General features: G+C 49.3%; 1 protein-coding gene across 1 annotated transcript in view; it reads right to left on the bottom strand.

Moving 5' to 3' along the window:
* Positions 1–14187, bottom strand: part of MRC2 (mannose receptor C-type 2) — a 93047-nt gene extending 78860 nt beyond the window's left edge. The window contains exon 1 of the mRNA XM_073326006.1: positions 13693–14187. Within this exon, the coding sequence (XP_073182107.1) occupies positions 13693–13795 (103 nt within the window). The 5' untranslated portion in view covers positions 13796–14187. The remainder of the gene's footprint in view (positions 1–13692) is intronic.
* Positions 14188–18518: the final 4331 nt, after the last annotated feature.

Below are 18518 nucleotides of genomic sequence, written 5' to 3'. Positions count from 1 at the left end.
AAAAAAATCTAGCCGTTTTTAAGCCAACCTCATGATTTTTGGGGACCTGACTTTGATCGCAGGAGGCTGGGGCACACTGGGGAGGCAGCGTAGGGAAACCGCCACTGTGCCCACTCCATGGATTGACAGAAATCCCATCTCCAGGGCTGATGCCTTTCAGGCTCCACATTCTGTAAAAACCTGGAAAATCATCCTAATGTTCTGGGCTTTTATGATGAAACTGCTTTGTAATGGGCTACAGCACGCAGCAGCCTGATCTCAGAGCCGGTCATGACGCAGCGAGGAACACAGCAAGCAGCTGCTACCGTACTGCGTCACCATTCCATGTGCAGCAGCCATTTAGCATACTAGAAACAAAGCCACTCTCTAGATCAGTGTCACGGGGATCATTTCATTTACTAGGACAGGTTCTGTCCCCTGCCCTGGCCCCACAGCCAGGGGCATGGCTAAGGGCAGAAGCAAGGGGGGGGCGGGGAGTCTTGGTAGCACAGATTCTGGTAGATTCTGGGCTGTTCTGAACCGTGGCGAAGTCCACTGACAGCCCCTCAGGAGGCTGGGACCATTTAGCGGCCTAAACTCCCCAAGGTACAAAACAGGCTTCTCCCCCCAGCTCTCAGCCACCGTCTGCAGGAGCTGGAGAGCTTTATGTCAAGACAACGGCCCGCTCCTTTGGCATCTGTCACTTAAACATCGGAGACCATAAGCACAAAGCATTATTTTACAAAGAAAACCCAGGGAAAGGGACACCGGCTGGATTCTGCTCTCAGTCACAGCCGTGTAAAACTAGAGTAACTCCCTGGACTCCCGCCGAGTTAATCCAGATTTACAGCACAAGAACAGACCAATATCTGGCCTGTGTGTGTTTCAGCATGATGCACAGTCTCTGGCAATATCGAAAACACCCTCTCCTCCTTGGCATTCTGCCCACCACGACATGCAGGCTTCAAAGGGTGGTGTGGAAGTCACAATATGGCTCTCACTTTGCAACTGAGAGCTCTTTATGGCAATGCTCAGAGAAACAGTAAAACACCTTGTACCTTCTGCAAGGATTAGACGAGCACATAAATATTTATCCTGAGGTCACCCATTAATTTAATTAGGGAAGAACAAAAAGGGATACAACAGCACATGTTTTGGCCCATACCCTGTAAGGCCCACAGGAAAACATTCTCTGAGGCATGTCTGTGCTAGGAACATACGCCGGCTTCTTACGAAGCTGCACCCACAGTGTCAAGCAAACCCCTGAAGTCAGCTGTGGCTGCTGCCCAGAACCTGTATCCCTGTCGGTATTATGTGAAATTACTTTCTAAAAGCTCATTGAGGCTCTGGTACAGAGGAAGTACAAGTCAAACTTAACAGCCAACCCACGCCCCCAAGCTGGTAGACAAGACGTCTGCAATCTTCAAAGCATTTTTACACTTAGGAAAATTCTTCTTGAGCCTCAGAGCCTGATTCTCCTTCCATTTACACCTGTATAAACTGGGAGTAACTCCACTTAACAATGGAGTTACACTGGCATGGACTCACAGTCAGACCCCAAAGAGAATTCATCTTATAACTAAGGTGCTCTTCTACCAGGCATTCTAACTAGCAATTATTTTTACTTGCATTCCACTAGTGCCCAGAGAACCCAACTGTTATGTTCACGGCATACAGACAGAGAAGGTAGAGAAAAACCACCAAATACTCTTTTTGGAAGGTTGCAACATAACACTATAGTTCTTTGATCCAGAACCCTGACACACAAGAACTCAAAACAGAGAGAGACAAAGCAGACTGCTCTCTAACTCAGAGAGCCACAACTCACTCCGCCTTGCTCTAAGCCGAGTCTTTGCAGACTGTCTGCTGAAGACCTAGATCACACGCTTCCCTACAGAGCCCCCTAGCCCACAAGCAGGACCAAGAAACTCTTTACGCTTAAAGTGGCAGCTTCTCATTATAACACAGTTTTCAATACATCACACCAACTAAGACCAGAGCCCCTCTGTGCTAGGTGCTGTCATACATGTGGTAAGAGGGACAATCCCTGCCTCAAAGACCTTACAATCTAAGTAGAAACAGGGTGACAGGGAAACAGAGGTGGCGAAGCCACTTGCCCCAAGGGGCATGGCTAGGAATAGTGACCTAGTCCAGTTCCCTATACATGGGACACAGTGCCTCTAGAGATAAGTTCAGGCTGCAAAACCCAAGTCTGCGTCTTGATTTTTGTCCAAATGTCTCCCAAGATCTAGGGGGAAGTTTTAAAGTCAGGTATTTCAGTTCAGACCCTGCTTACCATGAGGGGTGCCCGCTGTGAGAAGTCGCCCATGCTCTACTTCCTTCCCCCTCTTTAAAAAACATTTTTTTCTAAAGGAGGAGAAATAAAAAACTATTCTGGGCAGAGCTCAGGTCTGATTTTCCCATCAGCACTCCGCCTCCATTCCAGCATCCTTCCCAAGCACAAGCTGTCCCGTCAGAGAAGAAAGTTGGCTCAGGCTGGGGCCTGACTCAGCAGGAAGTGGATCTACACACTCAAGCCAAGAAGTAAAATAAGAGAGGTTTTTCACTAAACCTCAAGGAAAAACAAACAGATTTCTCGCTACAGGGAAAGAAAGGGAATCTCGCGATGGGTGGGATTTCTGTATGAAATGCCACGAAGCCTCACTCAAAGAGCCAACAAACTCATTTCAGCCAGCACAGTGCACGTAGCAAAGCAGCTTGCGTGGTGGGGGAGTTACTTGAATCCCTACTTCTTTGCTGTAGCTGATCTTACTTCTTGGGAGACTAGTACACTTGGTTCTTATAGGACCTGATTCACAGTTCATTGAAGTCAAGGGGAATCTTTCTACTGGTGTCAACGGGCTTTGGATCAGGCCCATAGGCCACATTTTATCTGATCATCTCAGAGCATTCTACAAACATTCGCTCATTCTCCCAACCCTGCAGGGGATGGAGGTAAATATTATTTATAGCCATGTGACAGAGGTGAAATGGTGCATAGACAAGTTAAACGATTTGCCCAAGGTCACATGGTGAGTCAGTGGCAGAGGCAGAATCCAGGAGCCCTGGTTCCCAATACCCCAATCTAATCTTAGACCTCATTTGCACCCTCATACAGGCCTGGGTCAGCCCCTTGTGCCTTCCCTCAGCCTGAGGCTCATTTTACCTCGGACAGATCCAATCACAGGATCAGGCCTTCAATTCTACCTTCCAGATTCCAACACCTAATTTCCATTCACAAGCACCACCGAATAATCTTCAAGAGCCTAATTCTGCCCGTGGACGTGCATGACTTCCACTCCATCCAAGCAGAGAACTGTGCATGCATCGAAGGGCAGAAATAGGCCGAGAAAGTCATAAGCTACTCCCTACTCACTGTCATGGGCTTTTTCATTGCTGGTTACCAAAATACAGGGGTTAACAACAAAAAAGACTTATTTTATTTTCTATCAGTTTTCCCATTGCCCACCCTGTCTGATCAGTGCAACCATGACACTACCCTTGTTTCAGGTGGACTGAAGTGCGACAAGGAAGATGATGGGTGGTAATTATTATTATTGTAGTGCGTAGGAGCCCCAGGCACAGACCAGGGCCCATCGTGTTAGGTGCTGTACAAACACAGACCAGAAAGATGGTGCCTACCCCAAAGACTATCTATGTGCAGATATTTTGATCATTGATAACAAAGGGTAAAATATTTTAACATACGTGTGATAATTTAATGGAGCTTTAATAAAGTACGTGGGCCTGCTGTAAAATATTTATAGCTGTACATCCCCACATATGTACAAAGATCGTATTTGCAAAATTTGCTGCCGGTCTTTGAATGCCTCGGTTTTCGGGCACCTCACTTGGCCTCAGTTTTCAGAGGAGCTGAGCTCACGCAGCCCCCATTAGTAGTCTTTCTTCTTAGCTGAGCTCTATCTTAGGCCTTGTCTCCACACAAAAATTGTAAGACTTTAATTATGCTGGTAGCACTAAAGCAGTAAACCCCCATAGCTTGAATGCAAGTTCATTCCCTTGCAGGAATGGAAATAAGCTATACTGGTATACAGCATTTTTTACATGGGTATAAGTGAGCGTACACCAAGAGGATGAAGTTGGTTCCTTATTCGCAGTACCAGTTACTTATTCGTGGCTCCCAGTTTCTTATTCAAAGGGAAGATGGGACAAAATCTACCAATGAGAGGTCTTGACACGTGTCCCATCTTGCTTTGGGCTAGGATCAGCGCTTGATAGGCTCCCCAACGTGCGGCTGCTTTGCGACAGCCGCACCCTGTGACACTGGGTCTCAAGGACAGGGCCCCCACTCCTTTTCACACAGCCCCAGGCTCGCTCACGCAGCAGAGCCAGATACACTAGTGCACTTCGACGGCTTTGTGCTGCTCTTGTATCTGTGGTGCTGCCCTCAAACATTAACTTCACGATTAACGCTACAGATCTTCCAAGCCACAGAAATACTGCACGGCAGCATTCCCTGGGAGCTTCTTGCTTAGTCTTCACACAGGAAATTTTTAATTAAAAAAAAATACCAAGGAAACGGCAAGATTAAACAAAATATGTTGAAGTGTAGTTAAGGTTGAAAGCATGCATCAGAAACTGAAAGGTTACTGAACCATTACAGGGATGTTTTAATTATCCTAAGACCAAGCATTACAAACCCAGGAAATTCAGAGTTAAGGTTATGCTGAGAAGAAATTCAGACATGTCTAAGACACAAAAATGCACCATAAGGCATCCAAACAGCCTTAACTCTGCCTTGTAATGATCCTATGAGGAGAAAAAAACATACAACCAACCCCACCCCATCCTGTGTCTTTAAAAATCAGTTTTGTCTAAACTGGGACCGCAAACCCTAAAATGCCTTTATCGTACTCATACAGCTACTGCATGGCATCACTACAGGCGTGGAATTAAGGCTGTTTGGGTGCATTATGCTTCATTTCTATGAGTTAACACGTCTGGATTTCTTTTAAGTATAACCTTAGCTCTGAATTTCCTGGCTTTGCAATGCTTGGTTCTGGGATAATTACATCATCTGTGGAATGATCTGCACCCCGAAGTTATGCAGATGTAGTCTCAGCCTTCACTCCATCTTAATGGAGCTTTTTTGTCTTGTAATTCACATAAGGTTTTTTAAAACCCTTTCAAACCAAAGCTACAACTAAGGCCCACCCTCCAGAATGGTCTGTTTCCCCTTTAGCCCTTCCCAGACATCCCGTTCCTTTTTTACTAGGTGCTGCAGTAACACCAATTATAAATAACAATAAAGGGGCTAGGCTGGCCACAAATAAATAACGTCCTGTATTTAATCACAGTGCAGACACAGCGCCGCAAGGCGCAGCAGGAGCTTCCCGCCCCCTGACAACGTGCCCCACCCTGGGAGGGCCCACTTTGGGGAAAAGGGGTGGTCGGTCTCCATGGCCCATTCAAGTCTTGGCAGCTTTTCTTTCCTGTTATCTCCTCACACTACTTTTCCTAGAGTGTCTCATGTTTTACACAGCTTCTGTTTCTTCAGGTTTTCTCTAGTACGCCCCAATCTCCTTCCTGCAATGTCTTCTTTTGGATTTAACCTTCCACCCAGTGTGCGTTTACGGCCTCTCTGCTGAGGGGTCAACCGTGGTGGTGGATTTTGTGCTGCGCACACCTGTCCACATGGATCTAGACTGAGACCCAACAAAGCTGTAACAGAATCATAGAATCTCAGGATTGGAAGGGACCTCAGGAGGTCATCTAGTCCTACCCCCTGCTCAAAGCAGGACCAACCCCCAACTAAATCATCCCAGCCAGGGCTTTGTCAAGCCTGACCTTAAAAACCTCTAAGGAAGGAGATGCCACCATCTCCCTAGGTAATCCATTCCAGCGCTTCACCACCCTCCTAGTGAAATAGTGTTTCCTAATATCCAACCTAGACCTCCCCCACTGCAACTTGATACTATCCCTCCTTGTTCTGTCATCTGCCACCACTGAGAACAGCCGAGCTCCATCCTCTTTGGAAGCCCCTTCAGGTAGTTGAAGGCTGCTATCAAATCCCCCCTCACTCTTCTCTTCTGCAGACTAAATAAGTCCAGTTCCCTCAGCCTCTCCTCGTAAATCATGTGCACCAGCTCCTGGTCATTTTTGTTGCTCTCCGCTGGACTCTTTCCAATTTTTCCACATCCTTCTTGTAGTGTGGGGCCCAAAACTGGACATAGCACTCCAGATGAGGCCTCCTGAAGCACTTAGAGGAGAGGAAAGTGATCAGGAACAGTAAGCATGGATTCAACAAGGGCAAATCATGCCTTACTAATCTAATTGCCTTCTATGACGAGATAACTGGCTCTGTGGATGAGAGGAAAGCAGTGGATGTGTTGTTCCTTGACTTTAGCAAAGCTTTTGACACGGTCTCCCACAGTATTCTTGCCAGCAAGTTAAAGAAGTATGGGCTGGATGAATGGACTATAAGGTGGACAGAAAGTTGGCTAGATTGTCGGGCTCAACGGGTAGTGATCAATGGCTCCTTGTCTAGTTGGCAGCCAGGATCAAGTGGAGTGCCCCAAGGGTCGGTCCTCGGGCCAGTTTTGTTCAATATCTTCATAAATGATCTGGAGGATGGGGATAGGATACAGAGGAGCCCTCGACAAATTAGAGGATTGGGCCAAAAGAAATCTGATGAGGTTCAACAAGGACAAGTGCAGAGTCCTGCACTTAGGACAGAAGAATCCAATGCACCGCTACAGACTAGGGACCAAATGGCTCGGCAGCAGTTCTGCAGAAAAGGACCTAGGGGTTACAGTGGACGAAAAGCTGGATATGAGTCAAAAATGTGCCCTTGTTGCCAAGAAGGCCAATGGCATTTTGGGATGTATAAGTAGGGGCATTGCAAGCAGATCGAGGGACATGATCGTTCCCCTCTATTCGACACTGGTGAGGCCTCATCTGGAGTACTGTGTTCAGTTTTGGGCCCCACACTACAAGAAGGATGTGGAAAAATTGGAAAATGTCCAGCGGAGGGCAACAAAAATGATTAGGGGACTGGAACACATGACTTATGAGGAGAGGCTGAGGGAACTGGGATTATTTAGTCTGCGGAAGAGAAGAATCAGGGGGGATTTGATAGCAGCCTTCAACTACCTGAAGGGGGGTTCCAAATAGGATGGCTCTAGACTGTTCTCAGTGGTAGCAGATGACAGAACAAGGAGCAGTGGTCTCAAGCTGCATTGGGGGAGGTTTAGGTTGGATATTAGGAAAAACTTTTTCACTAGGAGGGTGGTGAAACACTGGAATACGTTACCTAGGGAGGTGGTGGAATCTCCTTCCTTAGAAGTTTTTAAGGTCAGGCTTGACAAAGCCCTGGCTGGGATGATTTTGTTGGGGGTTGGTCCTGCTTTGAAGAGGGGGTTGGACTAGATGACCTCCTGAGATCCCTTCCAACCCTGAGATTCTATGATTCATCAATGCTGAATAGAGGGAAATGATCATGTCCCTCAATCTGCTGGCAATGCTCCTACTTATACAGCCCAAAATGCCATTAGCCTTCTTGACAACAAGGGCACACCGTTGACTCCCAGTTCCCCCATAATTTTCCCCACCCCCAGCCCCCTAATAATTTTTGTTGCCCTCCACTGGGCTCTCTCCAATTTGTCCACATCCTTTCTGTAGTGGAGGGCCCCAAACTGGACGCAATACTCCAGATGTGGCCTCACCAGTGCCGAACAGAGGGGAATAATCACTTCCCACGATCTGTCCACACAGGCCAGCAAACAGCTGTCCAGTAATAATATCTTTCAGATGCTAGCAAGCTGGGCTGTATTAGAACCGGTGACCTAGAGGTGAAAATATCCACATCCGATCCCTAGCCACCCAGTCTCCAATCCATCCACCCCTCTTCCTTCCACACTGTGGACTGGGACCCAGGGAGCGACATTCAGGAATCAGAGTAGGCCTGTCATTTTACCTGACGGGTGGCAGGGGAGCAGACAGAAAGAGTGGATGGGAATATCTAAGAACACGGGAAATTTCTCCTTACCGTTTCACTATTCTTGGGGCTGACTGATTTGTGCAGCCAGGATTAGACAAACTGGGAATATAAATAAAACAAAAAATCTAGTTTACTGTGAATGACTTATGGGGTTTGTTCACTTCCTGAATTCTTTGGGCAGACAACTTCCCCCCTCCAGGCCTCTCTGCCCTCCCACCATTTGTCTACCTTGTCCATTTAGATTGTAAGTTCTTCAGACCAGGGCCTGTCTCTCACTGCGTGTGTGTGTGTACAACACCTAGCACGCTGGGGCCTTGATCTCCGGGAAGGCCTGTAGGCACTTCTATAATACAAACAAATAACAGAAGCTTGCCCTCCGCCTCCCATGTGCTAACTTAGCCCAGTGCCGCACTGTCTGAGTTGCGAAGACTGCAGGGGAAAGTTTACAGCTAACCAAGCCGTTTTAATTGAAATGGAGGGACAATTACACAAGAAGTGTTCTGTTCACCTTCTGCTTTGGAAAAATCTTTTCTCTGCCCCTTTTGCTCCCTCCCTTCCCCCCTCCCCCCCCCCCCACGCACAAGCATCTACATTTTGGACCTAAGTCCCATAAGCAGCCGGATATGCAGGGGCAAACCCCAGATCCCACAGGAGTTCCAAGCAATTTTTGCCTGGATGGGAAATGGACATCGTTTCAGAGTCAGGTTGCTAATCTAAAGCGGTAGGTGAGGAGGTTTTAAATCTGCGTGGCTGGGTCCCAAGCTCCCTTCCACATATTCTCAGTTCTTCCTGAGTCAGACCTCTAATGGGAGCTCTGCCTAGAAGGCATGAGTAAAATCTGGTAGTTACCGATCTATCAATTCAACCTCAACTGTAGCTGAGATTTGATCATTGTGTCGTTCCGTCCTCTGTGCGTTTCGGGAAATTATATTCATTTAGCCAATGATATGTTTGTTTAGGTTATATTTGCTTGTACATTTCTTTAATAAAATCCATAAGAATTATACCACAGTGGTTTCTCCCTTAAGACAGCAACAAGGCTAAACAATCCCCAGGTGAGCCCCTGGACTCTTCCCTGGATTAATAGCTCATTTTCCTTACGAATTCCAGGCTCAGTGTATGGAAAGGCCTGACTTAAACCAACAGGGAGAGGGGCATTGCCCCCATTGCATCCCTGCATGTCTATGATCTGGATGATGGGATAGACTGAATCCTCAGCAAGTACACTGATGACACTAAACTGGGGAGAGAGGTAGATACGCTGGAGGGTAAGGATAGGGTCCAGAGTGACCTAGACAAATTGGAGGATTGGGCCAAAAGAAATTTGATGAGGTTCAACAAGGACAAGTGCAGAGTCCTGCACTTAGGACGGAAGAATCCCATGCACCGCTACAGGCTGGGGACCGACTGGGTAAGCAGCAGTTCTGCAGAACAGGACCTGAGGATTACAGTGGCTGAGAAGCTGGATATGAGTCAGCAGTGTGCCCTTGTTGCCAAGAAGGCCAACGGCATATTGGGCTGTATTAGTAGGAGCATTGCCAGGAGATTGAGAGAAGTGATTATTCCCCGCTATTCGGCACTCCGAGGCCAGATCCGGAGTATTGCGTCCAGTTTTGGTCCTCCCACTAGAGAAGGGATGTGGACAAATTGGAGAGAGTCCAGCGGAGGGCAACAAAAGTGATTAGGGGGCTGGGGCACATGATTTACGAGGAGAGGCTGAGGGAACTGGGCTTATTTAGTCTGCAGAAGAGAAGAGTGAGGGGAGATTTGATAGCAGCCTTCAACTACCTGAAGGGGGTTCCAAAGAGGATGGAGCTCGGCTGTTCCCAGTGGTGGCAGATGACAGAACAAGGAGCGATAGTATCAAGTTGCAGTGAGGGAGGTCTAGGTTGGATGTTAGGAAACACTATTTCACTAGGAGGGTGGTGAAGCACTGGAATGGGTTACCTAGGGAGGTGGTGGAATCTCCATCCTTAGAGGTTTTTAAGGTCCACCTTGACAAAGCCCTGGCTGGGCTGATTTAGTTGGTGTTGGCTTTGAGCAGGGGGTTGCACTAGATGACCTCCTGAGGTCTCTTCCAATCCTGCTATTCTATGATTCTATGTCCCGCCTAGCTCTGGCGGGTGCACAGCAAGGCAATGGCCACACTCTGAAGCACTATCTCCTGTTAAACCTGCGGATGCACAAGCAGCGTTAACTCCCTCTGGCCTCCGTCCATGAATGCAGCTGAGCTGCTGTGTAGATCGCCCAGGAAATAGAGGCACGACTTCTACTGGAAAGGGCCCACACCCTTAGAGAGCAGCAATCATCTGGATCGCGACTCAGCTTTGGTCCCCCATTAACTGTCCCCTGGAAGGGGAGACTTGGCACGAACCAAATGCGCCTCTGGTCCCTGACCAGGGGTTTCTCCATAAAACGGCCACTCTGTGCCCCAGCGTCAGTTCTTCAGGACCCCAGGGTTTTTAATTGGGGCCTTGTCCCTTTAAAGCGTGATCAGCAACATGACTGTGAAATGAACAACCCACCCAGATCCCAAACCAAAGCGAGAATCGCTTCCTGCCTGCTAGCTTGTCCCCTTGTGCAAGGGCCAGCTGGGCCCCCTCCCCTGCCTAATGCAGGGCCACCAAGATACATTGTGGGATCAGAACCCAGAGGGCATCATTGCAGCCCACGATGCACGAGGCAGAACGCAGCCCAGCCTGCATGGTGTCAATAAACTAAACAGGCCTGATTCGTGAGCAGCAGAGACAAGAAACCGGATATTTGCCAGCGCACCTCAGACCATTGGTGGCATCACCTGCAGCGGTATCCAATGCCACGCTGCCCACCTGACTCCAAACCCCACCACAGAGCTGCAGTGGAATGCTACCAGCTGGTCTGAGGAGAGAGCAGCCAAGGAAAGAAAAGAGAAGGAAATGGATGGGGGAGAAGAACCGACATGAAAATGGAGCAGAAAAGGAGACAGTGGAAAATAAACAGAGAAGGCCTGTGAGAAAAACATCAGTGAAGCGGAGGAGAAGAGCTAACATGGTCCATATGCTGTGAGTAGCTTGGCTGCTTATGCCTAGGGAGCAAGGGGGACGAGGTGCTCTGAGCCCTAATTCTGAGCACAAGCCTCCCCTTTGCCTTGAAAAGCTGGTGGGGGAAAAGAGGAAGGTTGTCTTTCAATTTAATTTCCCTTGGAATTTCACTAGAGTTGCAGCTAGCCGGGGGGAGGGGGGGAGCACATGAAAGGATTGTGAACTCAAAATAGTTTTGCAAACACCATGAAGAGTCAGAGAAATTCATGCAATCGGGCTCATGCTCTTACCCCCGGCCAAAACCCTCCCCATAAACCCAGCCATTCATACAACACCGCGCATGATGATTTCTTCCCACGGCCCTTCCTTGCGCCCTGTTAGCCACAGCCGCAAGGGACGGCAAGAGATCTGGCCACCCCAATTTCAGCCAGCCTTAAGACAAATGTGAACAGCAGCACATGGTGCCCAGCTTTACACAGGGCTGCCTTCTGGACCCTTGAACCTACTTAGGAGTAAGGTTGGTCTTTTGGTTACGGCATCAGAGTGGGATCTGCAAGGCCTGGGCTCTGCTCCTGGCTCGTCCGTAGGCAAGTCGCCTAGGGTACGGCTACACTGGAGCTGTAATTTCCTGCTCAGGTAGACATACCTGCGCCAGCCGTGATTGAGATAGTGCGCTAAAAATAGCAATGCTGCTGTGATGGTGGGAGGGGCTAGTCGCCCCAGGTGTGATCCCACCTGAAACCCTAGACGTACTCAGGTCTGCTAGCTCATCCCACCACTCCTGCAGTTACGTCTGTCCGAGTTGGAAGTTACAGCTCCTGTAGAGAGACAGTCTGAGACTGACTCGCATGTACAGTTCTCTCCATCTCACTTCCACATCTGTAAAATGGGGATAACAATAGAGCCTTTCTCCTACCCTTAGCCTGCTTTGCCTATGTAGCTAGTCTTTAGGACAGGGAAAGGGACGGTCTCTCACTATGTGTCTGCACAGAACCTAGCACAAGCATCTCTGTTGTGATGTCTACGTACTGCTGCAATGCTCCCAATAATCACGGATTCCTCCCAGTTTTCGATATTCCCAAGGAGTCAGCAGTTCAGCCATCTGCTGCCAGGAACCGTGAAGGGCAAGGACAAGACCAGAATTTAGTTCTCATTGTTACTTATGTAGAGAGGAAAATGTCACCCTCGCAAATCGCCATTTACAAATCTGGTACGGATTTACGGAGAGCACTCAAATTAAACCGAGGGTTTAAGTTTGTTTTTGTTTAGGCCAATAGACCCTATTTTTTTTTTAATACAGCCGAATTAATTAAAGGAAGCAACTAAATGGACGTCAGTCACTCACTTATGTAAATAGACACATCCTGAGTTACAAAACAGTTCAAATGGCTATTCTATTGGAGGTCGTGAAAGCTGCAGGCCATCTGGCATGTCACATATTTACCAAGATAAAAAAAATAAGGATTTGATCATGAGAAATTAAAACAAAAATCATAGCCTACCAGTACCTATTAAGGTCGCGGTTCAACAGAGCAATTAAGCATACGCTTAACAGCCCATGAGTCTTGAGCCCATGCTTATGTGCTTGGCTGAACTGGAGCGATTGGTTGAATTGGGGCCTAAAAGTATAAACTCCTTAAAAAAACCAAACAGAACACCTCCCACTCAGGAGACAAAAGGGTTCCAGATTGCATCCACAGCTTCCAGTGCTGGCAATCAAATTCCTGAGCTGCTTTGATTCACATCCAATCTGACCTAATAATCTCTTTTCCCCCTAAACCACCCCCTCCGCTCCCCCGGTGCTGCTGTATTCTTCTCCTCTGGTGATCGAGCATCCGATTCTTCTGGGAATTCCTAATGCTAGGCTGACTTTTCTTCTGCATTTAACAGCGTGTGTCTTAAACATATACACTGGAAAAGACCCTTTTATTTAATTTATTTATTGAGACTTTCTGTCCAGTACAAACCATGAGTTGTCCAGACTCTTGGGTGGATTTTAGCCAACTTGGCCAAAGAGGAAGAATGACTACAATAAATAAATAAACCACAACCGACCCCCACAGACACGCTGAGTCTGCTTTGGCATGATGGCATCAATAAATCTAGCTAGCTACTGATGCCTAACAAATGGCCAGCAACCCCGTTACAACACACCCGAGTGACACATGCCAAATCGCTGTCACCCAGAGAGAACTAGGTACCCAATGCATACCAGAGAGGGCAGATTTTTCAGTTCACTGGGGGGGGGGGCGGGGGAAGAGGGACGTATTGCTGGAAAACTTTGTATCGACCAAAGTTTTTGTTGGCCTGGAGCACTGTGGAGTATTTGTCAGGGGTGGAATCACTGGTTCAGCCCCAGCAGCAGAGATGCGCTGCTCTTCAAGGAGAAAAGCACTTTTTTTGGTGGTGGGGGGGGGGTTTACTGTGTTTTTAATGAGCTGTGTAGTTTCATTCCTGCTCCCTTCTCCATCCCACCCCCACTTCGAGCAGTGCCAGGGAGCCCTCCACATCTGGTTTCACTCAGCTCTTTGCTCTAGCTGCCCTCCCTTCCCGGCAGAGCCCCTGCACACCCCCACCCACTGCCTCCTTTCCCTCTTTCCTTTCCCAAAAAAAAGGGAAGAAAAAGGAATCGGTCCAGAGCAGCCGATGCACAAAGAAACGGAGCACCCCCCCCCCCCAACTCTCTCACTCACAGACACACTTAGGAGTTGGAAAAACATTTGCAAACTCTACCTGAGCGAGCAGCGCCGAGTCCCAGATCAAGGCTCAAGAGGCAGAAGAATGTGCATTGCAGCATCCGTGGCCATGCAGAGCAGGCGAGATTAGTGAGTTTCATGCCCAGGGAGAGGTTTTTCTGAAGGGTTGGGTTTTCTTTTTGGATGGAGGCTGGATTTTCCCCCACACACACTCTCTCTCGGCTTCTCTCCTTGCAGAGCTCCTGAGTTGGGTAATTGCTTTCTCCCTTCTGTCCTCCTCTTGCTCAGGAGGGGAGGACGCTGGAGGGGCTGGGGTAGAAGGGGAGGCGGGTGGAAAGAGAGAGAAGGAGGAGAGGAATATCAAAAAAAAGTGTCTGTGCGTGTCTGCTAATGATTCAAAGGAAGCCTCAGAGTAGACACTGCGTCACCGGAGAGCCAGTCACTTGTGGGCTGATCCCAAAAAAGCAGGGAAGGGGAAAGACAGAAGGGGGGAAAACGTTTCTGGCTTAGCAAACTGGAAGCAAACTTCTGAGGAGCTTTTGCAACACTTCGCAGTGGGGAGCTGGGGTTTGCAGCCTTTCCTTGGTATATTGCAAAGCAGTTGCGCGGGGGTGGGGGGTGGGATTAAATGCATGGAAGCCAGCCGGGTGGTGAAATAGTCACACCTACCAGCTACCACCCCAAACGCTACAGTTCCCCTCTGCGATGGGAGCTCTGGGGAGGTTTGCTGTCTTTGTTAATTGTAAGCAACTGTGCTGGAGAGGGAGTTGTGGATGCTCCCTCCCCCCAGAGGTTAGCGCTGCAAAATTCCCACTTCGCAGGCAGCGAAATTCCTTTTAGATTTTACAAATAAAGTAAAATCAAATGCAGTGCAGCTAAAAAAAACGTATTGCACATTCAAAACAAATCAGGCACTGTGTTGCAAAATTCTGTCGTCTGTCCCCTTCCCATTTCCTATTCGTTGGCTGCCAGGTGGGAATAACTGCCCCTGAACTCATTCTCCCAGGGGAACAGGGCACCATGCTTTTAAGGCAGCACAAAGTGATCTGCATTCGTGGACAAATACACACCGGGAATGAGAGCAACTACACTGCCCAGAGCCTTGGGAGGACTGCACTGAGCAATTGTGCTAGCCGCTGACACATTGTGCTAACTCACTCCAGCTGCAGCCTGGTCCCCCTGGTGGGCCAGCCAACTCCAGTGAAAACCACCACGCCACGCCACTCCACTCCACTCCAGCGTGTGTGTGTGTGGATGGGACCTGAGTCAGGGGCAACGCTTGACTTAATCCTGCAGCGAAGACAAACCCTACGGAGGTTGTGCCCCCATGTAACTATGGAGCATCCTCCGATACTACTCAACTTGTGGAAGAGCCCAAGGTCTTTTCCTGCCCTCGGAGGGATCGTTCTGGAGCCCACCCTAGTGGATGGAAACAAGGGAAAACCACATGGAATACGAGGGACAAGGTTTTGTTTTAAGGGGCAGTTTAGGGAAACACCATTGCAATTCCATCACAGATTTGTTTCTCAAGTATACAATGCAAAGATCATTAGCTTCAAGTTAATGTTTAAAAGAGTCCTTATTCCCAGTTTTAACATGTCAGTATAATGTACAGTAAGGGGGGGGGGGTCACCCTAAGGGACAGATCAGTGAAAGAAGGGATATTCTGCGTGAGGTCAGACAACATGATCTAATGATCCCTTCTGGCCTCAAAGCCTAGGAAACATGGAGCCCCCAGGATGCTTTTCTCTAGCCCACATCTCACCTGGCCTCCTCCCAGCAGGCTGGCCCATCGTTGCTGGGCCTCCAAGAGGGTGTGCAGGGTTGGCTGGAGGATGAGATGAGGAGGGAGACTAGTCTGCTTAGGCATGGACCACCTGTGCCTCTCCTGTCACTGCTCCCAAGCAGCAGCCCTTTGCCCAGCACTGCTCCAACAAGCCGGTCATCACCTGAGGCACAAAAGTTCGTAGCCTAGCCCCGTCCCCATGGGGCGCATCCACACTATCTTCTGCAAACGTATTACCTGCAGCCTCCCCTGGACTGGCAGTCAATTCACTGGAGGCAGAAGAGTCAGGGCTAGACCAACCCAAAGGGCAGGCTGCTTTCCCACATCCCCCACTCACCTGGACGTGCTGCACCAGACCAGCAGTTCCTCCTCCACTTCCCTCTCCCCTCTTCCAGTTCCGATTTCACCCAGCACCGGGGGAAGAGGACAGCTGGTAGTGACCCCTGTATTTAGGCTGCCCAGCACTTCCCATCCTAAAGGCTTCTTGCCACCTTTGATCTGAGACACTCTCCCACCTCCATTGTTTGCAGCAGGTCTTTGAGCAGCTCCTCCATGAACAAGCTTCCTGCAAGGACGCCATGGGGATCCCCCTCCCTAAGGAGTCGGCAGTCCTGCATTGGGGATCCATCCCCAAACACACCATGTGCTGGCACTTGCAGTATGGGGCTCGATCATCCCCTTCCCCAGTTGAGCTCTGCTCCCCCCCATCCCAAGGGACCCCTTCTGGGTGTCAATCGAAAGGGTATTTTAGGGTGCAGGCAGAGCTGCACCAGGCTAGGGGGCATGCAATACATGGGTGGAACAACAGGGTGGATAAAATACAGGACGACTATTGTTTTGAAGCACTTGGAGGAGAGGAAGGTGATCAGGAACCGTCAACATGAATTCACGAAGGGCAAGTCATGCCTGACCAACCTGCTTGCCTTCTATGATGAGATAACTGGCTCTGTGGATATGGGGAAAGTGGTGCATGTGATATATCTTGACTTTAGCAAGTATTCCCACAGTATTCTTGCCAGCAAATTAAAGTAGTATGGGCTGGATGAATGGACTATAAGGTGGATAGAAAGTTGGCTAGATTGTCGGGCTCAACGGGTAGTGATCAGCGGCTTGATGTCTAGTTGGCAGCCGGTATCAAGCGGAGTGCCCCAGGGGTCGGTCCTGGGGCCAGTTTTGTTCAACATCTTCATTTATGATGTGGATGGTGGCATGGATTGCACCCTCAGCAAGTTCACAGATGACACTAAGCTGGGGGAAGAGGTAGATACCCTAGAGGGTAGGGATAGGGTCCAGAGTGACCTAGACAAATTGGAGGATTGGGCCAAAAGAAATCTGATGAGGTTCAACAAGGACAAGTGCAGAGTCCTGCACTTAGGATGGAAGAATCCCATGCACCGCTACAGGCTGGAGACCAAATGGCTAAGCAGCAGTTCTGCAGAACAGGACCTGGGAGTTACAGTGGCTGAGAAGCTGGATATGAGTGAACAGTGTGCCCTTGTTGCCAAGAAGGCCAACGGCATATTGGGCTGCGTTAGTAGGAGCGTTGCCAGCAGATCAAGGGAAGTGATTATTCCCCTCTATTCGACATTGGTGAGGCCACACCTGGAGTATTGCATCCAATTTTGCCCCCCCAGAAAGGTTGTGGACAAATTGGAGAGAGTCGAGCAGAGGGCAACGAAAATGATTAAGGGGCTGGAACACATGACTTATGAGGAGAGGCTGAGGGAATTAGGCTTGTTTAGTCTGCAGAAGAAAAGAGTGAGGGGGGATTTGATAGCAGCCTTCAACTACCTGAAGGGGGGTTCCAAAGAGGATGGAGCTTGGCTGTTCTCAGTGGATTCCCGTGGTGGCAGATGACAGAACAAGGAGCAGTGGTCTCAAGTGGCAGTGGGGGAGGTCTAGGTTGGATATTAGGAAACACTATTTCATTAGGAGGGTGGTGAAGCACTGGAATGGGTTACCTAGGGAGGTGGTGGAATCTCCTTCCTTAGAGGTTTTTGAGGCCCAGTTTGACAAAGCTTTGGCTGGGATGATTTATCATAGAATATCAGGGTTGGAAGGGACCTCAGGAGGTCATCTAGTAGAACCCCCTGCCCAAAGCAGGACCAAGCCCCAATTTTTGCCCCAGATCCCTAAATGGCCCCCTCATTCTATGCTATCATAGTTTTCATGTGGAGGTGACACACACTCTCCCCCTCCCTCCTCTCAGACCCCCCAGTATTACTGTCCCTGTTCTACCGATGGGTAAAATGAGGCAGAGTGTGCAGGAGGGTCTTGGCCAAGGGTCGTGGCGGAGCTGGGAAGGAAATCCAGAACATTCCCATCCCTATCTCTAACCATTAGACCATGCTCTCTGCTTCCTCTAGGAGTGGTTAGTACAGAGCCCTTCAAATCCAGGGCTGGACAGGCAGAGTGTGTGAGCCCTCATGGACTTCAGTGTCCAGCAGCCCTCGGAGTCAGCCTGCTCTCCTAGACTGTTATTCAGGACATGGCAATGCCTGGTAATATCTGATGTCCATCCCACAGAGGACATGCGGTTCCGCCCCTCCCTCCAGACACAGAAGAGCACTCAAGCACCGCCCTGGGCCTGAGCGAGGTGACCTCCATCTGCCTGTAAGACAGCCTCACTTGATTTCCCCTTTCCTTTCGAAACGGTGATCTCAGTGTAGCCACTGCCTGCCGGATGGGTGTTGATCTTGGCTTGCTCTGCTCCAGCTGAGGGCCAGAAATGAAGTCAGGTTGGTGCAAACAGAGCGCTGAGCCTGACGGGTGCTCCTGTTTTCTAGTAGCGCACTTTGCAGCCAGTGACTCAGCATGAGCCTTCGTTCTGCTGGGGTTAGCGCTACGTCTTGACGCCCAAAGAAGGGCCCGGGCCTGCGCCAGGAGCTGCATCTCAGGAGCTCCCTCTTGCAAAGCTGGTGCTGGTGCTCTGGGCAGGGCTCAGAAGCATCTCAGCTGGCATGGGGCTTTCGAAGGAATATGCCAGCAGCACTGCCTAATTGCCCTCTTCTCTGTCAGCGGGGGTGTAAATAGGGAAGGATTTCTGGGCGCTTATGGTGTCACCCATCACACAGACC

This window comes from Lepidochelys kempii, chromosome 27, assembly GCF_965140265.1.
Source record: "Lepidochelys kempii isolate rLepKem1 chromosome 27, rLepKem1.hap2, whole genome shotgun sequence".
In the NCBI taxonomy this organism is placed as follows: Eukaryota; Metazoa; Chordata; order Testudines; family Cheloniidae; genus Lepidochelys; species Lepidochelys kempii.
Note: the sequence above shows the minus strand (reverse complement) of the source record. Positions and strands in the feature narration are given on the sequence as shown.